This window comes from Pseudophryne corroboree, chromosome 2, assembly GCF_028390025.1.
Source record: "Pseudophryne corroboree isolate aPseCor3 chromosome 2, aPseCor3.hap2, whole genome shotgun sequence".
Classification (NCBI taxonomy): Eukaryota; Metazoa; Chordata; class Amphibia; order Anura; family Myobatrachidae; genus Pseudophryne; species Pseudophryne corroboree.
The window spans coordinates 181,216,422-181,241,748 of NC_086445.1; the positions used below are offsets into that span (position 1 = coordinate 181,216,422).

The 25,327-nt window shown below is 46.0% G+C and overlaps 1 protein-coding gene and 1 non-coding gene across 5 annotated transcripts in view; both read left to right on the top strand.

Annotated features, from left to right (window-relative positions):
* EIF4B (eukaryotic translation initiation factor 4B) overlaps positions 1 to 21,437 on the top strand; it is a 161,890-nt gene extending 140,453 nt beyond the window's left edge. Inside the window, exons 10-16 of one of the 4 annotated variants that reach the window (XM_063952079.1) lie at positions 2,664 to 2,755; positions 10,383 to 10,587; positions 10,727 to 10,782; positions 10,860 to 10,941; positions 12,313 to 12,381; positions 12,639 to 12,705; positions 20,130 to 21,437. In XM_063952079.1, the coding sequence (XP_063808149.1) occupies positions 2,664 to 2,755; positions 10,383 to 10,587; positions 10,727 to 10,782; positions 10,860 to 10,941; positions 12,313 to 12,381; positions 12,639 to 12,705; positions 20,130 to 20,204 (646 nt within the window). In that variant the 3' untranslated portion in view covers positions 20,205 to 21,437. The remainder of the gene's footprint in view (positions 1 to 2,663; positions 2,756 to 10,382; positions 10,588 to 10,726; positions 10,783 to 10,859; positions 10,942 to 12,312; positions 12,382 to 12,638; positions 12,706 to 20,129) is intronic. The other 3 variants (XM_063952080.1, XM_063952081.1, XM_063952082.1) reach the window with 3 other exon arrangements.
* LOC135054123 (U5 spliceosomal RNA) lies at positions 17,734 to 17,848 on the top strand. The gene has a single exon (XR_010243372.1). It is a non-coding gene; the product is annotated as a U5 spliceosomal RNA (small nuclear RNA).
* Positions 21,438 to 25,327: the final 3,890 nt, after the last annotated feature.

Here is a 25,327-nt window from a genome sequence, read left to right on the forward strand (position 1 = left end):
AAGGACAAGGGTGTCCCCGCTGTGGTGGCTGCAGAGTGCTCATCTTCAAGAGGGCCGCAGATTCGGCATACAGGACTGGGTCCTGGTGACCACGGATGCCAGCCTTCGAGGCTGGGGGGCAGTCACACAGGGAAGAAACTTCCAAGGACTATGGTCAAGTCAGGAGACTTCCCTGCACATAAATATTCTGGAACTGAGGGCCATTTACAATGCCCTAAGTCAGGCAAAACCACTGCTTCAAAACCAGCCGGTACTGATCCAGTCAGACAACATCACTGCGGTCGCCCATGTAAACCGACAGGGCGGCACGAGAAGCAGGACGGCGATGGCAGAAGCCACAAGGATTCTCCGATGGGCGGAGAATCACGTCTTAGCACTGTCAGCAGTGTTCATTCCGGGAGTGGACAACTGGGAAGCAGACTTCCTCAGCAGACACGACCTACACCCGGGAGAGTGGGGACTTCATCCAGAAGTCTTCCAACTGATTGTAAGCCGTTGGGAAAGGCCACAGGTGGACATGATGGCGTCCCGCCTAAACAAAAAACTAGAGAGATATTGCGCCAGGTCAAGAGACCCTCAGGCAATAGCTGTGGACGCTCTAGTGACACCGTGGGTGTACCAGTCGGTTTATGTGTTCCCTCCTCTACCTCTCATACCAAAGGTACTGAGAATAATAAGAAGACGAGGAGTAAGAACGATACTCGTGGTTCCGGATTGGCCAAGAAGAGCTTGGTACCCAGAACTTCAAGAAATGATATCAGAGGACCCATGGCCTCTGCCGCTCAGACAGGATCTGCTACAGCAGGGGCCCTGTCTGTTCCAAGACTTACCGCGGCTGCGTTTGACGGCATGGCGGTTGAACACCGGATCCTAAAAGAAAAAGGCATTCCGGAGGAAGTCATTCCTACGCTGATTAAAGCCAGGAAAGAAGTAACCGCAAACCATTATCACCGTATTTGGCGGAAATATGTTGCGTGGCGTGAGACCAGGAAGGCCCCAACAGAGGAATTTCAGCTGGGTCGATTTCTGCACTTCCTACAGTAAGGAGTGACTATGGGCCTAAAATTGGGTTCCATTAAGGTCCAGATTTCGGCTCTGTCGATTTTCTTCCAGAAAGAACTGGCTTCACTGCCTGAAGTTCAGACATTTGTAAAGGGAGTGCTGCATATTCAGCCCCCTTTTGTGCCTCCAGTGGCACCTTGGGATCTCAACGTGGTGTTGAGTTTCCTAAAATCACATTGGTTTGAGCCACTTAAAACCGTGGATCTGAAATCTCACGTGGAAAGTGGTCATGTTATTGGCCTTGGCTTCGGCCAGGCGTGTGTCAGAATTGGCGGCTTTGTCATGTAAAAGCCCTTATCTGATTTTCCATATGGATAGGGCAGAATTGAGGACTCGTCCCCAGTTTCTCCCTAAGGTGGTATCAGCTTTTCACTTGAACCAACCTATTGTAGTGCCTGCGGCTACTAGGGACTTGGAGGATTCCAAGTTACTGGACGTAGTCAGGGCCTTGAAAGTTTGTTTCCAGGACGGCTGGAGTCAGGAAGACTGACTCGCTTTTTATCCTGTATGCACCCAACAAGCTGGGTGCTCCTGCTTCTAAGCAGACTATTGCTCGCTGGATTTGTAGCACAATTCAGTTGGCGCATTCTGCGGCTGGACTGCCGCATCCTAAATCAGTAAAAGCCCATTCCACGAGGAAAGTGGGCTCATCTTGGGCGGCTGCCCGAGGGGTCTTGGCTTTACAACTTTGCCGAGCGGCTACTTGGTCAGGGGCAAACACGTTTGCTAAATTCTACAAATTTGATACCCTGGCTGAGGAGGACCTTGAGTTCTCTCATTCGGTGCTGCAGAGTCATCCGCACTCTCCCGCCCGTTTGGGAGCTTTGGTATAATCCCCATGGTCCTTACGGAGTCCCAGCATCCACTAGGACGTTAGAGAAAATAAGATTTTACTCACCGGTAAATCTATTTCTCGTAGTCCGTAGTGGATGCTGGGCGCCCATCCCAAGTGCGGATCGTCTGCAATACTTGTACATAGTTATTGTTAACTAAAGGGTTATTGTTGAGCCATCTGTTGAGAGGCTCAGTTGTTATCATACTGTTAACTGGGTATTGTATCACGAGTTATACGGTGTGGCTGGTATGAGTCTTACCCGGGATTCAAAATCCTTCCTTATTGTGTCAGCTCTTCCGGGCACAGTATCCTAACTGAGGTCTGGAGGCGGGTCATAGTGGGAGGAGCCAGTGCACACCAGTTAGACCTAAAGCTTTCTTTATAGTTGTGCCCAGTCTCCAGCGGAGCCGCTATTCCCCATGGTCCTTACGGAGTCCCAGCATCCACTACGGACTACGAGAACTAGATTTACCGGTGAGTAAAATCTTATTTTTTACTCTTACATTGTGCTACCTCCGTTCTGCATCCTTCACTCCCCAGCTGTCTAGTTCTCCAGTGTCCCCGAGTGGATTCAGAAAAATGGATTTATTTAAATACCAAAATCCCCTATTTACAGTATCCTTACATATTCCTGATAGAATTGCTTAAATGGCCTTAAGTCAACCTATTTCATCTTTGTGCCATCAAGATTGGCATATTACACTTGTGATTCAGTGATAACAGGGATTGGGAACCACTGCTATTAATCATCTTTCATTGTCTGTAGACATCCAAGTTGGCGCAGTGACGAAAACCAAGAACGGTCTAGGACTGGAAGCGAGTCTTCTCAAACGGGCAACAGTGGATCATCAACAAGGAGTGAGTAAAAGTCATCGCAATTAATCTATAGACCATGTTTCATTTACAAAAGTTCCAAGTTTGCCTTTTTCTGTTCTGTAACCAAACTTGAATTGACCTGTGACTAGAATATCAGAATCTCACTTTGTTTATTTTTTAATCGTCCACTAGAGGGCACAGGAATAAACGCTGGGTATAGCATAGATTGGCCTGAGTCCAGGCACCAAGTGGTTACAATTTCTAACCCAGCAGCCCTCAGTCTTCCTATAACCCTGGCTGAGACCCGCCTGTTTTTTTTCTTTGTGCCAGGGGTGGGCACCTCTCGCTGAGGCTATTCAAACACAGTTCCCGGTACAGTGCCTCGCACTTACCGTTTGTGTCAACATTCTTTCTCCCCAGGTACGAACTACGCTTGCCTGTGTGTCAGTTGCTTCACTGCTCCTATTTGGGATTCGCTTCCGCTGCGTCAGCCTCTCGGGTACCCACTTGGGGTGACCCGACACTGGTAACGTCTCATTTGGTAGACTGCCTGTCTGTTCCACGTTCCACCATCCCTGTTAGTGTCCACTTTTGCGCCTGCAGACGATTCTGCGCAGGCTGCCCATTGTCGACAGCAGAACTGCTGTGGATACAATCAGTCTTAATGCATATGTCCACTATGGTGCAGCAGCTGCTAGACGCAGTTGGGTCTTCTCCGTGCAGGCCTCCCATGCGGGAGAGTTATACCCTAGTCTCTGAGTGCGAATGAGCTTAGCCCCTTTCGGACTTGGGGGGGCAGTGGTTTAGCCTCTTTGGACATAGACAACTCTTCAGTACACTGAGAATTCTGTTTCTTACTGATGTGGCAGCGCTTGTCAGAACAGGCAGACCTGTATTCCACATTGAGGATGGCAGAGCAAAAGAAGGAATCAACACACCTACTTTCATCTGCTTAGCTAGAGGATCTTCTACAGGTGGCATGACCTAATCAGTTTTCAGCTATCTAGAAGCAAGGCTTCTATTTACACGTCCACCTGAAGAACGTGCTAAGTGGGAGGCCCCACTACCAGTGGATGCCCCATGTTGCACCTCCCAATGCCGGATACCTCTTCTCTCAAGGAGATTGAACTAAAATATTTTCGGAAGATAGCTTATTCTCAGCTATTCCTCGTCCAGCCTTGGCATCGGCCTGGATTGCCAGAGCCATGGAACCTGGGATGGAGTAGATGGAACACGGCCTTTCTCTTATGTCCTAGAGGATGGTGGGGACTCCGTAAGGACCATGGGGTATAGACTGGCTCCGCAGGAGACATGGGCACTATAAAGAACTTGAGAATGGGTGTGCACTGGCTCCTCCCTCTATGCCCCTCCTCCAGACCTCAGTTAGTTCCTGTGCCCAGAGGAGACTGGGTGCATTACAGGGGAGCTCTACTGAGTTTCTCTGGAAAAAAAGAATTTTGTTAGGTTTTTTTAGTTTCAGGGAGCACTGCTGGCAACAGGCTCACTGCATCGTGGGACTGAGGAGAGAGAAGCAGACCTACTTAAGTGATAGGCTCTGCTTCTTAGGCTACTGGACACTATTAGCTCCAGAGGGAGTCTGAACGCAGGTCTCCCCTTGCTGTTCGTCCCAGAGCCGCGCCGCCGTCGTCCTCGCAGAGCCGGAAGATAGAAGCCGTGTGAGTATAAGAAAAGAAGACTTCAAGGCGACAGAAGACTTCAGATCTTCCCGGAGGTAAGCCGCTGCGCGCCATTGTTCCCACACAACACACACTAGCAGGCACGGATAGTTGCAGGGCGCAGGGGAGTGCGCCCTGGGCAGCAAAATAAACCTCTACGGCTGGTATAGGAGTATTATAGGCTGCTGAGGCAGTAATTATATAAATCCCCCGCCAGTATTATAAAATTAAGCGGGACCGAAGCCCGCCGCTGGAGGGGGTGGAGCTTGAACCCACAGCACTAACCAGCGCCATTTTCTCCACAGAGCACCGCAGAGACGATGGCTCCCCGGACTCTCCCCTGCAGGGCTAAAAAAAAGGGGGAAGGGGGCACTTGTGAGGCGCAGTGAATGTATTATATATAATTATATAAAAAAGCGCTATATATTCTGGGAATTTGTTTTCCAGTGTCAGTTGGCGCTGGGTGTGTGCTGGCATACTCTGTCTCTCCTAAGGGCCTTATTGTGGGACTATCTCCAGATAAATATCCCTGTGTGGGAGGCGGGGGGGGTCGGTACGAGTGTGTCGGCATGTCTGAAGCGGAAGGCTCATCTAAGGAGGAGGTGGAGCAGATGATTGTGGTGTCTCCATCGGCAACGCCGACACCCGATTGGTTGGATATGTGTAATGTTTTAAATGCAAATGTGACCTTATTGCATAAGAGGTTGGACAAAGAGTCCAGGGAAAAAACAGGCACTCAATCCATGGCTTTAAATTTGTCACAGGGCCCTTCAGGGTCTCAAAAACGTCCCCTGTCCCAAATAGCAGACACAGATACCGACACGGATTCTGACTCCAGTGTCGACTATGATGATGCAAGGTTACACCCAAGGGTGGCCAAAAGTATTCATTATATGATTATTGCAATAAAAGATGTTTTGCATATCACAGATGACCCCTCTGTCCCTGACACGAGGATGCGCATGTATAAGGAAAAGAAACCTGAGGTAACCTTTCCCCCCATCTCATAAGCTGAACGAGTTATTTGAAAAAGCTTGGGAAACTCCAGACAAAAAAACTGCAGATTCCCAAGAGGATTCTTATGGCGTATCCTTTCCCTGCACAGGACAGGGTACGGTGGGAATCCTCGCCCAGGGTGGACAAGGCTTTAACGCACTTGTCCAAGAAGGTGGCGCTACAGTCTCCCGACACAGCAGCCCTCAAGGATCCTGCTGATCGCAGACAGGAGACTACCTTAAAATCTATTTATACATATACGGGGGCTTTACTCAGACCGGCAATAGCATCGGCATGGGTATGTAGCGCGGTTGCAGCTTGGACAGATACCTTGTCCGCTGACATTGAGACCCTAGATAGGGATACCATTTTATTGACCTTAGGTCACATTAAAGACGCAGTCTTATGTATGGGAGACGCTCAGAGAGACGTTGGGCTGCTAGGTTCAAGAGCCAACGCCATGGCGATTTCTGCTAGGCGAGCCCTTTGGACCCGCCAATGGATGGGGGATGCAGACTCAAAAAAGCATATGGAGGTTACCTTACAAAGGTGAAGTTTTATTTGGGGAAGGTCTCGCGGATCTGGTTTCCACAGCTACCACGGGTAAATATACTTTTTTGCCTTTTGTTCCCCCACAGCAAAAAAAAACTCCACAATATCAGATGCAGTCCTTTCGGTCGCATAAGTCCAGAAGAGGTCGGGGCTCATCCTTCCTCGCCAGAGGTAAGGGTAGAGGGAAAAGAACGCCTGCTTCGGCTAGCTCCCAGGAGCAGAAGTCCTCCCCGGCTTCTACTAAATACACCGCATGACGCTGGGGCTCCACTAACGGAGTCCGCACCGGTGGGGGCACGTCTTCGACTCTTCAGCCAGGTCTGGGTTCTGTCAGACGTGGATCCTTGGGCGATGGAAATTGTGTCCCAGGGCTACAAACTAGAGTTTGAAGAGGTGCCCCCTCGCCGATTTTTCAAATCGGCCTTGCCAGCTTCTCCCCCAGAGAGGGCAGTAGTATTAGCTGCAATTCAAAAGCTGTGTCAACAGCAAGTGATTGTCACGGTTTCCCTAATCCAACAGGGAAAAGGGTACTATTCAGCCCTGGTCGTGGTCCCGAACCCGGATGGCTCGGTCAGACCCATTTTAAATCTGAAAACCCTAAACCTGTACTTGAAAAGGGTCAAATTTAAGATGGAATCGCTCCGGGCAGTGATCTCCAGTCTGGAAGGGGGGGATTTTATGGTGTCACTGGACATAAAGGATGCATACCTTCATGTCCCCATATATCTTCCTCGTCAGGAGTACCTGAGATTCGCTGTACAGGACTGTCATTACCAGTTTCAGACGTTGCCGTTTGGGCTTTCCACGACCCCGAGTATTTTCACGAAGGTGATGGCGGAGATGATGGTGCTCCTGCGCAGGCAGGGAGTCACAGTTATTCCGTACTTGGACGATCTCCTGATAAAAGTGAGATCGAGAGATCACTTGCTGAAAAGCGTGTCGCTCTCCCTGAGAGGGCTACAACAGCACGGTTGGATTCTAAATCTGCCAAAGTCGCAATTGATTCCAACGACTCGACTATCATTCCTAGGCATGATTCTGGACACGGAACAGAAGAGGGTTTTTCTCCCAATGGAAAAAGCCCAGGACCTCCCAGAACATGGTCAGAGACCTGCTAAGACCAAAAAGAGTTCTGGGAAAAATGGTGGCAGCCTACCAGGTCATCCCCTTCGGCAGGTTTCATGCGAGGACATTTCAGTGGGACCTTCTGGACAAGTGGTCGGGGTCCCACCTTCAAATACATCAGAAAATAACCCTGTCCTCCAGGGCCAGTGTGTCTCTCCTGTGGTGGCTGCAGAGTGCTCACCTTCTAGAAGGTCGCAGGTTCGGCATTCAGGACTGGGTTCTGGTGACCATGGACGCGAGCCTCCAAGGATGGGGAATGGGGAGCAGTCACACAAGGAAGACATTTTCAGGGACTGTGGTCAAGCCAGGAGGCTTGTCTACACATCAACATACTGGAATTAAGGGCCATATACAACGGCCTACGACAAGCGGAGAATCTTCTTCGCAACCAACTGGTTCTGATTCAATCAGACAACGTCACAGTTGTGGTTCATGTAAACCGCCAAGGCGGGACAAGGAGCAGAGTGGCAATGGCGGAAGCCGTCAGGATTCTGCGCTGGGCAGAAAAATCACGTAAGTGCTCTGTCAGCAGTATTCATTCCGGGAGTGGACAACTGGGAAGCAGACTTCCTCAGCAGACACGACCTGCACCCGGGGGAGTGGGGCATTCACCCGGAAGTGTTCAGGTGCTTGACAAGTCGATGGGGATATCCACAGATTGACATGATGGCCTCTCGTCTCAACAAGAAGCTCAGGCGGTATTGTTCCAGGTTGAGAGACCCACAGGCGGTGGCGATAGACGCCCTGACAACTCCATGCGTCTATCAGATGGTTTACGTGTTTCCTCCACTTCCTCTGATCCCAAGAATTCTAAAACAAAAATGGAAAAGGTTCAAGCAATACTCATTGATCCAGACTGGCCAAGAAGGGCCTGGTACGCGGACCTCCTAGATATGCTTCTCGAAGATCTGTGGCCTCTACCTCTTTGCGAGCATCTTCTGCAACAGGGACTGTTTGTCTATTAGGACTTACCGCGGCTACGTTTGACGGCATGGAAGTTGAATTGCTTATTCTAGCCAGGAGAGGGATACTTAACAAGGTTATCCGGACTATGATCCAAGCCAGGAAGGGGGTAACCTCTAAGCATTACCATCGTATTTGGAAGAAATAAGTCTCTTGGTGTGAGAGCAGAAATTATTCTGCAGTGGAATTTCATCTGGGACGCTTCCTGCTTTTTCTGCAGGCGTGGATGTGGGCCTGTGTCTGGGCTCCATAAAAGTCCAGATTTCAGCCTTGTCCAAAACAATTGGCTTCTCTCCCTGAGGTCCAGAAGTTCTTGAAAGGTGTTCTGCACATCCAACGTCCCTTTGTGCCTCCCATGGCACCTTGGAATCTCAATGCGGTGCTGCAGTTCCTCCAATCGGACTGGTTTGAACAGGAGGTGGACGTAAAATATCTTGCATGAAGAACCGTCACACTGTTGGCCTTGGCTTCAGCAAGACGTGTGTCGGAGCTGGGTCCTTTGTTTCACAAAAGTCCCTATTTAATTTTCCAAAAGGACAGAGCTGAGCTCGGGACTCGTCTGCAATTTCTTGTTAAAGTGGTGTCCGCATTTCACATCAACCAACCTATTGTGGTTCCAGTTGTCACCGACACTTCTGCTACTTCAAGGTCTTTGGATGTAGTGAGGGCTTTGAAGGTGTATGTGAAAAGAACAGCTTGTCACAGAAAGACTGACTCGATGTTTGTTCTTTCTAATCCCAATAAGATTGGGTGTCCTGCTTCAAAGCAGTCAATTGCACGCTGGATCAGACTTACCATCCAGCATGCTTATTCCACGCCAATTTTGCAGTGTCCAAAATCAGCACAGGCCCACTCTACTAGGTCGGTGGGTTCTTCCTGGGCGGCTGCCCGGGGTGTCTTGGCTTTACAGCTCTGGCGAGCAGCTACTTGGTCAGGTTCGAACACGTTTGCTAAGTTCTACAAGTTGGATTCTTTGGCCTCTGTGGACCTTCAGTTTGGTCAATCAGTTCTGCAGGAACCTCCGCACTCCCCAATCTGGTTTGGGAGCTTTGGTACATCCCCATGGTACGAAATGGACCCCAGTATCCTCTAGGACAGTGATGGCTAACCTTGACACTCCAGCTGTTGAACTACACATCCCAGCATGCCCTGCTACATTTTTGCTATTTGGACGTGCTAAAACTGATGCAGGGCATGCTGGGATGTGTAGTTCAACAGCTGGAGTGTCAAGGTTAGCCATCACTGTTCTAGGACGTAAGAGAAAATAGGATTTTAATTACCTACCGGTAAAACCTTTTTCTCGTAGTCCATAGAGGATACTGGGCGCCCGCCCAGTGCTTCGTTCTTCCTGCACCTGCACGGTTACTTGGTTAAGTAATGTTGGTTCAGCCATTGCTGTTTCTGTTTCAAGTTTGGTTAGCATGGCTTTCCTCTTTGTTGTGTGTGCTGGTTCGGAATCTCGCCACTATTATCTATCCTTCTCTCAAAGTATGTCCGTCTCCTCGGGCATAGAGGGAGGAGCAGGCTCACACTATCAAATTCTTAAAGTGCCCATGGCTCCTAGTGGACCCGTCTATACCCCATAGTACTAAATGGACTCCAGTATCCTCTACGGACTACGAGAAAAGGATTTACCGGTAGGTAATTAAAATCACATTATGTGGTTGGGCCATTATCCCTTTTCAAGATTCCGATACTTTTAGGGCTCACCAGACAAGCTCTAAGGTAGTCCTGTAAAGAGACTTTCAAAACATCCAGTCTGTGTTACATGGAATGCTGTTAATAAACACACATGTATTTACGTCTGCCGCAAGAACTTAGCTTTTTGACTACCAGACTGTCTGAGACCATCCGGATTCCAGGATTAGTCCACTGTCTCCTTCAGGGCTTCCAATTGGGAAGACATTAAGATATCTGACAATGTAGAATCCTCCTGAGTAATGGTTAGGAGTCGGGAACAGAAATGGAAAGGGCTTACGTCCTGTTGGTCTTCAAATCCTGGTCATGCTGTTTCTTCCCTAGGTGTTCACCAAACTTATCTGTTCTTATTTAAAGCTGCTACCTTATACTTTGTTTCATTAGCCCCCAGAGAATACTTTCAACTAGACCCTTCACCAACATCATATGGGTCAGAGTTTTATTCTTCTGTTTGCAACATCAGGCCATTGTTGCATTGCTTTGGTTAGCGTTTCAGGCCATAGTGCAAGAGACATATTTACCAGGAAGATATCACTCTTCTACTTTACAGCTTCAGTACATTGTAAACACAATACAGATATTACATAAGGCAATTATTGCAGTGTACCTTTATATAAGAATAGCATCATAACAAGTTGTGGTCACTTTATTCTTCACAGTCTCACGAAGAAGGGAAAGTGAGAAGTCTGTGGAGAATGAAGTCTTTGGAAAAGATGAGGAATCTCCGAACTCAAAATCCCCCAAATCTGATTCCCAAGTCCCATTAAAAGTCATGCCTGCGCCTCCGCCTAAGGAGAATGCATGGGTGAAACGTAGTACAGCACCTCCTCCCTCTCGCTCCCTCAGTTCAGAATCCTCTCAAAGGTAAGTGTACAGCTGTAGCAACATCTTCTGTGTACCTGTATACTGGTAACTTGTGCCACCTCAGGTGTGCATGTGCTGTGTAGCGTGGATGTTAATGCCTTGGACAGTTTCTATACTGACCTTTTGTTTTGTTACCCAGCGGAGGAGAAAGATCTCATGATTCTGAAAGGCATCCTGGGACAGGTCAAAGAGGAGGTAAGCAATCCTAAATATGTGTAATTGTATAGTGACGCCAATAAAAATGCCACTAAAACATAAATTGTTCTTAACAGGAGATGAGAACAAAGAAGGTTCAGAGCATGCATCAAAGACTAGTGGTCACAACATGGGAGATCGCAGCAGGACAGCTGATAGGTATGTTTTAAACATACAATAAGGCATATTATAATCTGATATAAAATAAGAAGCTCAGCATGCTGCAATGTTCGTGGAAGGACCATGTCTTGGTCGTGGAGCTCTGTTTATAGCCAATACTTGAGTTTCCGTTTGACAACCGAATTCCCACACACAGTGGGTTCTGAAAGTTGACACTTTTTCATCGAAATGTGACTTTATTCGCAATGTTTGCTCTCTGTGGTTGGCATTACTTTATAAACGTGTATTAATGCGACTCCAATCCCTGGTGAACTTTTGTTAATACATCTGGCGTTATTTGCGCAAAGTTACATTTCGACTGCATTCCTTTTAGGCGACTCACTTTTCGTATCTTTTCAAAGGCATTCTTAAAGGGTATCTGCATTTTGTAAATAAAGTTACATTTTGTAAACAAGTGTTCATTTTCGCTGTGTTTAGGAGACTTGAGGACCAGAGGTTCTAGTGCTGACATAATTTGGTTCTTGAAGAACAGAGGTATTCAAAATGTGTTTATTAAGGACCACCAACAGGTCACATTTTCCAGGTCTCCTTACAGAATCACAGGTGAAATAATGACACCTGTGGATCTTTCAAAATCTGTGAGTAATGAATGAATGCACCTGCTAGGCGACATGGAAAACATGAACTGTTGGGGGTCCTTGAGGACTGAGGGGCAGATGTATAAAGCCTGGAGAAGCGATAAAGTAGTGATAAGTGCAACGTGATAACACACCAGCCAATCAGCTCACATATGTAAATTGACAGTTAGGACCTCATTGGCTGGTGCGTTATCACCTTTCACTTATCACTGCTTTATCACTTCTCCAGGTTTAATACATCTGCCCCTGAGTTTGGGAACCACTGTGTTAGAAAAACAAAGGCACTGGTACTTACCTATCTAATTATCGGTAGCACACCACCTTATTCCTGGTCTCAGAATTAACCTGAGGAGAGAGGAGGTGAGACAATCTCTCCTTTGGTTAATTTGGTTCTGTATCATTTGCCCTAGATAAATGTATGATTCATTATTTCTTAATAGTAATTGGTTAACGTCAAATGATGCCAAGCTGTGAAGAGGTGGCCCCACAGTGTTGTGGTGCACGCCTTCAGTACCTGTTGCTCCAAATGGATAAGCCTCCTGTTATATAGTGAGGTTTTTTTTAATATATATATTTTTTAAACTGTTAAAAATTAACTTGAAGGAGTTAAAGAATAGGGACTTTTTTTTTCTCCATAAATTTCTGATTTGTTCCTCTCCTGCTACAAAATGACCAGGAGATAATGGAGACTCATTCTGTATAATCAAAAGCAAAGCCCTCTCTGTCACAAGTACTTGACTTTAATGGGCTAAAATCAAAATGTTATTCACAGTGAAATGAGCACATCCCCAACATGTGAACATTATTCTGATCTTGAAGGTGGAGATGATTCAGAGATAAGGTAGTAGAATCTTTCCCAATATTACTGTAATACTCCGTTGAACATATTAGTAGTGATAAACACATAGTGACTCTTCACATATATGTACTCAACATTTTACCATAGGCTAATTCATTCTCTGACACTGAAAGCTTGTTTATCTTGCATATGTGGTATGTCTCCATTTATTCTAATTGCATTACATCCAGGATCTCATTTACAATCACGTAAATGCATTTTTTTATTTTTTAAAGTTTTCTTGTTTATTTGTTTTTCAGGAAAGAAAGGAAGGATTCAGATTCAAAGGTAATACCGGTGACAAAGAGAGAGGAAGTGCAGGCAGCTGTAAGAGCTTCCATGTAATACTTCTCTATCCTCATCCTCTTGCAAGTGTAATAGACATACTAATTACCAATCAGGAAAGATGGACAATGGTGGCTTTCGTCCAATAAGTTTCAATTTTCACATAGAATGCATTCACACATACTGGACATTGGCATTATCCAGAACGTTAGCCACAGTACTCATTCACTTTTATTATTCTATTGAAAAACTGAAATTTTAAAACCTAACAAGAAACCTAGTATTTGTAACTGAATATGCCGGGTTTACTGACATTCTGCACTTGTAGGGTTCCTCTGAACACGTAAGAATTGGCGTAAAATTGGAAGGCCAACCATTCGATATCCACGCTGAATTTGGCCATGCATGAGTGGCCAATTTGGCTGCGATCTGGCATCATTAGGGCCTGTGTATTGCTGTTGGAAGATTACTATACTATACACAGACCAATAGCATTCAGTGTCCAATAATGATTCTGTTTCCAGTAAATTTGTTATTGGACACACACATGCATTCTGCACATTACTTTTTCTGATGATCCATCAACTGTAACTGAATGGGATTCATCTGATATTGTAAAGATTCCACTGTGTCATATTCTACAAAATATTAATGGCTATGAACATTCATTTTTAGTGTTTATGCAGAAAAATCGTTCATTTGTGTGGGAGAGCTATTTAATAGTTGGAGAAAAGACATAGGGTCTCTTAACTGCCACCATCCTTGGTTTCTTCAATTTATGCTTGGGTTATGTTATGCCAGTAGCTGGCTATCAAAGGGAATGCAGTTGACATCCCGAAGGATGGGAAACCGGCCGTCAGAACACCGGCGCCGGAATTCCCAAAACCTGTCAAAATTCAGACTCTGAAATACCAAATGTAAGTATGCTGGTTAAGGTTAGGCTGTGGGAAGGGAGTGGTAGGGTTAGGCTGCAGCAAGGTAGGGTAAGGGTTAGTTTAGTTGCTCCAACCTGTTTGGGTTATGGCAGTCAGGATGCCGTTGTTGGAATTCTGACTGCTGGTATCCCGTACTCACCCATATCAAAGTACTGTCCTCAAAATCTGAAATACCCTGGTCAATTGAATCTGTCAAGTCAGCCACATAACTGTCACAGGGTTTGTAATATTCTCCCTGATCTATATCCATTTTTCTTACAACTGACTTTTTGATCTAATGTATTGCCCACATATACTTAGCTAATATTTTATATATTATGACGCCGTGATATTGGATAGAATATGGCAGCATATTGTAGCACATTCTATACAAATGGAAAGCTTGTGTAGGCTAGCCAGGACCTTTTGACCTGTAGCTTTGACACCATAATAGCATTATTATACATTCATGTGCTTACAAAGCTTTGGTTTTTAACAAATAAAATCTCATTTTCGAATGCTCTATGCTTAAACCTGGAATCTAGAGGGTATAACACTTTGTAACGCCATCATGATTCTTCTGCTTACATTTCTTTATCATCCACTAGGGGTCACTGGAGTACTCTTGGGATATGGACGGGCGTAGCCGAACAAGGGCACTGAATATTTAAATTTAGGACCCTCCCCCCCCCTCCATATCCCCGAGTACCTCAGTGTACGACCTCAGTGTTTTTTCGGTGCTCACAGCACGAACAAGGCTTGTGGTATATCCACACTTGGATTTTTATTTTTAAATTTTTACTTTTTATTTTTACACTTAGCACATCCCTTCCCAGTTTCTGGAAAAACATGGGTCCGGGATAGTGCCGCTGCATGGGCAGCGAATGGCGTGTCGGTCCTCACAAAGAGCACCCTCACAGCCACAGGCGCTACAAGGCAGCGCATGGCGTGTCGGTCCTCACAAAGAGCACCCTCACAGCCACAGGCAGACTGTCTCCTACTGCAACTGGACGGAGATTACAAGCCCGTCACAGCCAGGAGGAGAGCTGAAAACTGGACGGTGCTTACAGTAAGAAGCCCCGTCACAGCCAGGATGGAAGCCCCGTCACAATCTGGACGGAGCTTACAGAAGTACGACACTACAAGGTATGGTGAGGGGGTCAGGGCGGTCAGCTCACGCTGCCGCCCTGCTGTGTGAGTGTTAACTGTACAGGGAGCTGGCCGCCGCTGAGCACGCCGCTGACGGGTCCCGCTGAAGCAATGAAGTTCCACCTGATAGTGGTTAGAATGAGAAAGGTTCTCCTTACATTATACGCGCAGAGCGGCCGCACGTCACTCAGACGCCGGCCGCTCTCACTGCTCTGAGGGCCCGCCACCACTACGCAGCGCCGACTCCTTGGCTGAACTAAGCAGAGCGGCCGCACGTCACTCAGACGCCGGCCGCTCTCACTGCTCTGATGCGGCACCGCTATGCCGCACTCTCCGGGCGCTCTCACTGCTCTGATGCGGCACCGCTATGCCGCACTCTCCGGGCGCTCATCTAAACAGAGCGGCCGCACGTCACTCAGACGCCGGCCGCTCTCACTGCTCGGATGGCCCGGCACGCCGCCGACACTCTCCTGTGTACTAAAGAGCGGCCGCACGTCACTCAAGGACGCCGGCCACTCTCCCAGTGAAACACCGCAGACACAGGGAGACTGTGTACTGCTGAAAGAAGGAGCTTCCGGTCGGCTCCCCGGCGCTAGATACAGGCTCTCCTGCTCTCCCTGCACCCGATCCCCGTACGCTGCAGGTAACATGGGGATGCAGGGGGGGGGGGGGGGGGGGGAGGGGGAATAATACCCATAGCAGCAGCAAAGGCTGCATGGGTTCAAGCAGCGCAGCACTTTAAACAATGTACACTGTGTACTGTGATATACAGCACGTTTTATATATATATATAATATATAATAAAGCTTTTGCTGGCATAACTGTCTATAATATCAGTATGAACTGATTATATGTGTAAACACTTTGTATATATATATAATATATATATGAGGCTTTGGCTGGCAATAGGTTATCAGTGGCATAACCTATTGCACGTTTAACCAAGTTTTCTGTTATTTTTGGTTAAGGTTGCAAAATAAATACACTGCAGGCAGTGCTCATATTATTTGACTAAATGCATATATTTTACTGTATCCTACAACTGGGTTATAACTGTATATAAGCATAGTAACTGTATAATAGGCTATTAAGCCTATATATATTAAAACTGCAGCAGGTAAACTGTACTGTGATTTTCTGTGAAAGCATGGCATGACGGCCATTTTAATCATTGCTGGTTTTCCAGTTATAATTCTAGACCATACACCTCTAATCCACAAGGAGGCGCAGGGGTGTTAGTGGGAATTTTTACTTCAGGATAATTCTAGAACATTCCTGCCCTACATCGTTAAGCCACCAGAAGGCGCAGGGGTGTTAGTAGGAATTTGGTTCGGGTTTCATGCCCATGTGAACTGCTTTTCACATAAAGAACAATTTAGTTTCCTAATAAATATGCTGTTCAGCAATATATATATAGAGATATATGCCATATAATAATGTTATTAAGGCGTGCAAGTGTCTGTCTGTTGCCTATTATGATGTCTGTCTACATAGCAAATAAGGCTCTAGTGCAGACTAAAAATGTTAACATTGGCAATTCAAATTAAAACAGCGGTAATCGGAGTCTCAGAATAACTCCGCCAGCGCTAACAAAAGACAGTCTTTCCAAAGTGACAATTTTCCTTTGGGTACCAGAGTGTTTATTTCACTAGTCTTATAATTTAATGCACGATTCTATGTCAAATCTCACACCGATAACTACAAGTGAGAAGTGTACATTAGTCCAGCATTCAGATAGTGCGGGGTTTTGGAAAACATTATAAAAACCACAGATACATTTGGGTCACTAGAATCTATGTATGGAACCATGCCGATCACTGTTAAAAGAAGCTGCAAAGTATATCTGTAAAGCTTCTGCTAACGCCGGTTATTTTCATTGTCGCTAGTTAAGTGCGACAAGACCAGAGCTTGTTTGCTCCTAAATTTGATATATGTGTAACGCCATTTTATCCCTTTAGGATATTCTGCCATTAGCGCATACAATACTTGTAACGGCGTTTTATTCCTTTATAAGAAACAGTCACGCCTTGTAACGACAGGACGTTACAGTCAGCAAGCCAGTGGTTTAATGACCTCTTTTACAATTGTGGAAGCGCGTCTTTACATGTTACATTTGCGAGGTTTCAGGACTTCAACTCATACATGTCTCAGCTATTTACAGCTTAAAGTACAAAACTGCCTCTGTCGAACGGTTTGGCAGGTTGTCATTTAGTCTTTGCTGGTTTATAAACCAGGCAGTAGTACGCCAACAGAGTCAGAGTTATTTATTCACCTCTGTTTTAGCAAGACCAAACAGCTCTGTCGCAATATCAAAAGTCATTTACTACAGTAGAAAATGGATTTTCTGCGGTTAGTATTTGCTTATTGGAGCCACAAAATTTGCATAATTGCATTTGATCTTGACAATGCGTATTTACCCAGTCCGGTATGTTCATCACAGGTTCTAGCGTTTGCAAATCGCCACAACCATTAACCATTTCATATCTACCGTTGCTTATCGCTTTGGGTATTTACCAAAGTGATGTTGGGATGATAGCTCATCTCACATAAGAACTCTGTTCAACAAAGTTCCTCTAACTTGCGCTACTAAGGTATACTGCGGTAGCAGATCAAGTTCGAAAACAATCGCATCTAATTCCGTCTAAACGATGTCAATGCCTAGGTAAGATGATAAATACGGTAAATCAAAGACTTTTACCTACTACACCAGCAATAACAAATGTACGTCTAGTAATTAGTGCAAAACACGCACACTAGCGGTACATTGGTGTATTCACCTATTAAGAATAAAGATGTGTTTTCAATTTAGTTCACCACCCTTCACTCGCGTTTCCCACAGAGGGAAAAGGGTGCATATACTCTGGACGACAGTCGCAGAGGGTCAGGATTTGTAGTTAAAATCAGCGACAAAGGTTCTAAAACACGACAGATTGCTGTCGATAAAGGTCCTAGAACTCTGTGCATTTTACAATGCAATACATGATTCGCTTTCAGTCTGACCAGGTATATACTCTATTTTCTCTTCAGAACGAATAAATCTTTCGCCTTTTACTAAAGATTTCTGTGGAGAGGAACAACCATGAGTTTCAGGTAAATGTTTGATGCCTGTCTCACGCTGGCCTTAAGCAGTCAAACAAGGCAACGGCAGTTGCATACACAACAACCAGTGAGAACCAAGAAGCCGCATGGCAATGCGGCATGTGACTCAAATCCTCAATGGCTCAGAACACCATTATGTGAAAATGTCAAGAGATCATTACGTGAGTGGACATCTGTTAGACAGAGGATCTCACCCGTCAGAATTTGGATCCTGAAAACTGGACATTAAATCCAGAGGTGTTTCATAGGTGAGTCCACAGAAGGGGGTTACCCTCAAGTATACATGATGGCATCTCGCCACAATTACAAAAGCTCAGTATGTGTACAAAACAGATCACAAGGGCAGTGGCGGTGGAGTCTCTCACATTCATGTGGTCATTCATCATCGTGTATCTGGCTCCACCAGTTTCCGCTGCTCTCTCTGTTGTCAAAACGGCTCATAAGACAGTTGTCACAGTCATACTGGTGGTAGCTCATGGGTTTCGGAGAAGTTTGCTTCTCGAATTTTCAAGGAATACTTGCACACGATCTTGGCCCGCTCATAATACGTCCAACCTGTTACATCAGGGAACGTTAGTTTACCCATAGTTACCTATGTACCTATTATCTAGGTACCGCAGCTGCGGTTGACGGGGTGAGGGTGCAGACCGCCCTCTTAAGAAATTGAGCATTACAGTATCGGTTATACTAACCATGTTACGAAATAGTAAGCCGTTTAAGGCAGCTCATTTTTACAAAATTTCGTGTGCTTACATAGGTTGTAAACCTCAGAAGTTTCCAACATCATCCTTCAAGTAACCCGTATTCTGTTAAACGGGGTGGGATGGAAAACTGCGTTGATCTGCACGAAGAGTGCAGGTATCTGTGTGGTAAACTTATTTTCAAAGACGTTTGCCTCTATTGGCGTCTGTACACATCTTTCTACAAGGTGTCATCAAAGTTCACACTCTATTTATCCCACCTACAGCGCCAGGCGACTTGAAGTTGGGTTCAGATTTCTTACAGTTTTCATATTTTGAACCCTTTCAACAAATGGGAATTAAGTTTCTCACTTTGGAAAACAATTTTCTTATAGCCTTGGCTTCGGCAAGGGTTTTGTTTTCATATTTGGGTGCCTTGTATTCCAAGCCACCGTATTTGAGTTTTCTCATGACAAAGCAGATCTTCGGACGAATCACGCTTTCGTATTCTTCACATCAATATACCAATAGGGGTTCCTGTGTGGACAGCACATTCTAGAATTCTGAATGTGGTACACGCATTACGCGTTTATATATGTCCCGAACGTCAACAGTATGTGATATAAATACGTTGTTTGTTCTCTATGATACTGCCAACTGGGGTTAGCCAGTTTCTTAGCAGACATTATCCAGTTGGGTAATAATAATGACTACAAGTCAGGTTTCCTTTAAGGCTAAGTTACAATCGCCTACGTCAGTAATAGCTCATGCCACAGGTTCTGTGGGAATGTCAGACCCAGTGGGTCGTGGAGTGTCTAAAACGCGGCTATATAGCCTTCATGTGCACCATGTTTGTGCACGTTTACACGTTATAAATGGTGGCGCCATCAGCATTTAGCTTTGGGCTGCCTACTGTTACAAGTATCAAACAGCTCTCCCGCCCACGAGGGAAGCTTTGGTACGTCCCAAGAGTACTCCAGTGACCCCTAGTGGATGATAAAGAAAATAGGATTTTGGTACTTACCAGGTAAATCCTTTTCTTTGAATCCATAGGGGGCACTGGACGCCCACCCAGAGCAGTTTTACCTGGGTTGTGTTAAGCTCAAGGGAGCTTAGGGTAACAAGTTTTACTTCATTGATATTAAGCTCAAAGGAGCTTATGGTAACACATTTTCACCGATTGGTTCAAATTATAAAGTTCTATCGGTTATGGTGTCAACTGTTTAGTTGACAGTAAGGTTATGGGTCAACATTGTGTTGTCCGTTATGTTATAGGTATTCTCCATTGTCAACCTCTCTATATCGTTCCTGTTCGCTCAGTAAAAAACACTGAGGTCGTACACTGAGGTACTCGGGGATATGGAGGGGGGGGGAGGGTCCTAAATTTAAATATTCAGTGCCCTTGTTCGGCTACGCCCGTCCATATCCCAAGAGTACTCCAGTGCCCCCTATGGATTCAAAGAAAAGGATTTACCTGGTAAGTACCAAAATCCTATTTTTTGGGCTCCATGCTGCACCCCTCTCTACTCCTTGACTTGTCTGTATACTAGCTTGTTACCTGTGTGTGGAATTGTTTTCTTAGCACCATGGTTTGCTGACTGCTTCTTTTCTCCCGTCTCTGCAGAAATTTAGCCAAGAGAGTAAGTACGCAGCTTTGTCTGTGGATGGGGAAGAGGAGGCCGAAGAATACGCCGACTAACCTGGGGAATATCTGTGTCCATGGATTCCTTACTCCCTCTCATTTAATCTCCCATGCGCCCTATTCCACGAGGGTTATTATTGGCAAAATCCAGAGCAAGAAAAGCATCACCCCTTTCCGGCTCGGTCCCCCTCAGAAATCAGACAAGCAATTCAGCCATAACTCCTCAGACAATGATCTTCAGTTAGAAACACAATGAGCTGTTTGTTCTCTTGCATGCTGCTGCAGCTTTTACCATGTGTGCGTGAGTTAGGAGGGGGCGTAAAGGCAATGTGTGGCAGAGGGTCTCTATTGCAGATGATGCTTTCACCAGGAAGGGGAAATCTACAAAATGAATGCTTAGTATTTGAAATGCTTCCCAAACTGCCTCTACCCTGTTGTATAAAAGTTACATTTTTTTATGCCAGTGAATTAATTGATATTTAAGGAATTAAGATATCCTATTTAGGTGGCTTCCAGGGCTGCTATTTTTAAGGTCATTCTCCAGCATAGAAAATTGGTCTAGAATTGACTTGCTGGAAGTGAATTAAGAGAATATTACTTCTTTTAGCACAGTATGGTTCTACAAATTGGATGAAATTTCTATGAAGCCCTAATTTGCAGCTTCAGTAGTGAAAAGGAGGTCTTCAGATGCATGGTTTGCACACGCAATAGAGCAGTCGCCGTAAACCTTTCATCCCAGTGTGCCAGAGATGATCAGTAAGGTACACCAGCGGAAACCTGTATATCCATTTATTAGACTCCCCCCTCAGGCTTTGCGTGATGCTGTGGATTTCAAGGAGACTGCTGTAGCGGTGAGCTTTTTGTCTGTAGGATGTTTTATTTGTTTTATATATAAAGTACTTGGAGCAAGCAGTGTTTGCGCGGCATGTTGCATCCAGACACTGCTTTTCACACTTGGCAAGTCCCAAATTCTGATGAGTACTCTGTCCTTTACCACCCCTTCATCCGGCCTACCCTAATTTATAACTGATGTGCATCGAGAAGCTGTGTTCCTGTCTGTCTCACTTGGGCCAGCTTATCATACTTTCATTTAACATTTTACACTTCCACAGAAGTGTGATACGAAGAAAAATATATAATAAAAACTTGTAATGATTTGTAATCTGCTTTCTGGGAGATGTTTTATTATCATGTAAAGTACCCTACCAGCCCTCTTATTTTTTTTTTCTTTATTTTTTTTCTTCTGTTTATCAGCTCTGTCCCCCCTCAAATAAACTAATCTTTAAAATACTTGTCTGTTTTAACCATTTGTTATAATTCGCTTATCCCGGTCTTTATTTATTTTTTTAAAAAACATTTAACCTTAATGTTTTTTAAACGTAATATGCAGTTTAGTTCTACTACTTGTAGAGGCAACTTTTTAGCATTACTTGTTACAGCTATTCTGCAGTCATTCTAAATATTTTTATAGCCTTATTCAATGGTAAGTGGCAACTAGTCATGATATACATTGCGAATATGAAAGTAAACGATCTAAACACAAACCTGAATCTTGATAAAGTTACAGGAGTCCAATTTAATAAATTAATAAAACATTCAATTGTTGGGAGATGAATGCTGTGAGAAGTACTTTGGTCAGTGAGTTGATCTTATGCGCATATATATTTAGAACATTTGTTCTTATAAATTTCTCTCATAATATTTGATATCACAGCTTCTTTTGAAGCAATGTAATTGTGTCCCACAAATACCTGTATAGGGTTAAAGCAAGGTGAATAGGTCCCAATAAGGAAACACGTTTGTGGCTCAGTGTATCCGTGTGCTGCTATGCCGTGTTGGCTCACTTACCCCTGGATCAGTTTTCCCTGTCTCCTTTAGTTGTAAAGTCCTAAAATCCAGACACTGTGGTATGTGTAGATGAGAGCAATGTAGTTACATGTTTTCATGTTTAAAACCAGACCCTTCCTCTCACAGGTGACCATGTAATGTAGACTCTGAAATCTGCAGTGATGGCGGGAAGGTCTGGAACTGTTGGTACATGGCTACATATTTAGTGTCTATGCTATTGTCCTGCTGATGCGTTTTGAACTTGCCTTAGGTTCTTTTTCAAAGCTGCTGATTTCCTGTTGTGAGTGGAAGGAAAATCTACGACAGAACCCAGCCTTTAGGGTACACCCAAACCATGGCTATTGTGTTAAAAACATAATGCTGTGTGAGAGAATTACTGGGCAATTATGACCTTGTGATCCATTGATTTCCTTTTAAAACTTTGTGTACAGCACCTTAGTCTGAGTGTATTCCGGGAAGAGAAACACCCCTGGAATGTCTGTAGTATGTCCGCTCCTTCCATTTGGTATTTCTCTAACGTCCTAGTGGATACTGGGGATTAGTATATTACCATGGGTATAGATCGGGTCCACTGGAGCCTGGCACTTTTAAGAAATGAATAGTGTGTGCTGGCTCCTCCCCTCTATACCCCTCCTAGCAGACTCCGTTTAGAAAATGTGCCCAAGGAGCCGAGTGCGTTCTGTTGCTGTCCAGAGTTTTCTTCAAAAATTTATTTTAGTTTATTATTTTCAGGCACACTGGTTGGCAACCAGTCTGCCTGCGTCGTGTGACTTAAGGGGGGGGGGGCGAACCAACTTCCTAAGAGTTAATGGCTTGTAATCCCAGCTGACAGGACACTGAGCTCCTGAGGTGCTGTATCTCATATCCTTAGGTTGTGAGCCCACGCCGACAGCATGCCGTCACCCCATAAAATGCTGAAGTCGACGCGATGAGTTACATCGGGGTCCAGGTTAGTGGGTCCCCGGTGCATATTGGTGGCATGAGGGACAGTGTTCACCCGGCTCTGAGCCGCGGTGCACACTGAGTACCCAGACTGGCAGCAGTGAACAGGGGGCTGTGTACTCTTTTTTTTCCTCCGGCAGGTTCCACAGGTAATCCACAGAATAACAATGGGATATGATGAAGCGACAGCGGATTTGCACCAATCGGTCAAAGCTTTTCCGGCCTCCCAGCATGCAACGGGCCCGTCCATATATCCCCGCCTCCTTGCTCAGGCAAATCCATTTTCTCTAACGTCCTAAGTGGATGCTGGGGACTCCGTAAGGACCATGGGGAATAGCGGCTCCGCAGGAGACTGGGCACAAAAGTAAAGCTTTAGAACTACCTGGTGTGCACTGGCCCCTCCCCCTATGACCCTCCTCCAAGCCTCAGTTAGATTTTTGTGCCCGAACGAGAAGGGTGCACACTAGGTGGCTCTCCTGAGCTGCTTAGTGAAAAGTTTAGTTTTAGGTTTTTTATTTTCAGTGAGACCTGCTGGCAACAGGCTCACTGCATCGAGGGACTAAGGGGAGAAGAAGCGAACTCACCTGCGTGCAGAGTGGATTGGGCTTCTTAGGCTACTGGACATTCGCTCCAGAGGGACGATCACAGGCCCAGCCATGGATGGGTCCCAGAGCCGCGCCGCCGGCCCCCTTACAGAGACAGAAGAGGTCCGGAAAATCGGCGGCAGAAGACGTCCTGTCTTCACCAAGGTAGCGCACAGCACTGCAGCTGTGCGCCATTGCTCCTCAGCACACTTCGGTCACTGAGGGTGCAGGGCGCTAGGGGGGGGCGCCCTGAGCAGCAATAAAAACACCTTGGCTGGCGAAAATACATCACATATAGCCCCCAGGGCTATATGGATGAATTTTAACCCCTGCCAGAATCCATAAAAAAGCAGGAGAAAAGTCCGCGAAAAAGGGGCGGAGCCCATCTCCTCAGCACACTGGCGCCATTTTCCCTCACAGCTCAGTTGGAGGGAAGCTCCCCTGGCTCTCCCCTGCAGTCACTACACTACAGAAAGGGTTAAAAAAGAGAGGGGGGCACTAATTAGGCGCAGTATTAACAATACAGCAGCTATAAGGGGAAAAACACTTATATAAGGTTATCCCTGTATATATATAGCGCTCTGGTGTGTGCTGGCAAACTCTCCCTCTGTCTCCCCAAAGGGCTAGTGGGGTCCTGTCCTCTATCAGAGCATTCCCTGTGTGTGTGCTGTGTGTCGGTACATTTGTGTCGACATGTATGAGGAGAAAAATGATGTGGAGACGGAGCAGATTGCCTGTAATAGTGATGTCACCCCCTAGGGGGTCGACACCTGAGTGGATGAACTATTGGAAGGAATTACGTGACAGTGTCAGCTCTGTATAAAAGACAGTGGTTGACATGAGACAGCCGGCTACTCAGCTTGTGCCTGTCCAGACGTCTCATAGGCCGTCAGGGGCTCTAAAGCGCCCGTTACCTCAGATGGCAGATATAGACGCCGACACGGATACTGACTCCAGTGTCGACGGTGAAGAGACAAATGTGACTTCCAGTAGGGCCACACGTTACATGATTGAGGCAATGAAAAATGTTTTACACATTTCTGATAATACGAGTACCACCAAAAAGGGGTATTATGTTCGGTGAGGAAAAACTACCTGTAGTTTTCTTTTTCATCCACTAGGGGTCACTGGAGTACTCTTGGGATATGGACGGCGTAGCAGAAACAAAGGCACTGAATATTTAAATTTAGAACTCTCCACCCCTCCATATCCCAGAGTACCTCAGTGTACGACCTCAGTGTTTTTTCTGTGCTCAAAGCACTAACATCGGCTTGTGGGAGTTCCCACACTTTGTGGAAGATTTTATTAATTTTTCATTTTTACTTACACATAGAAGCCCCGTCGCAGCCATGACTAAGATGACTTGAAAGCTGGACGGAGCTTACACATAGAAGCCCCGTCGCAGCCATGACTGGAGAGCTGGACGGAGCTTACACATAGAAGCCCCGTCGCAGCCATGACTAAGATGACTTGAAAGCTGGACGGAGCTTACACATAGAAGCCCCGTCGCAGCCATGACTGGACAGCTGGACGGAGCTTACACCTAAGAAGCCCCGTCGCAGCCAGGATCGGAAAATACAGAGCAAGGTAGGCTGGGGAACGGGGCGGGCAGCGCAGGCTGCCGCCCCGCTAGGTGGGTCAGTTTTGATGCCGCGTCCGCCGCTCATAGTCCGCCCGCCACAGCGCCCAGCCGCTACGTCTGAGAGTCGCTCCATACGGCAGCGCTACATCCGCCCGTCCCAGCCGCTCCGTCCGGCCGCCCAGCACCATCCACCCGCAGACGCTCACTCAGTTCCCAGCGCTAAC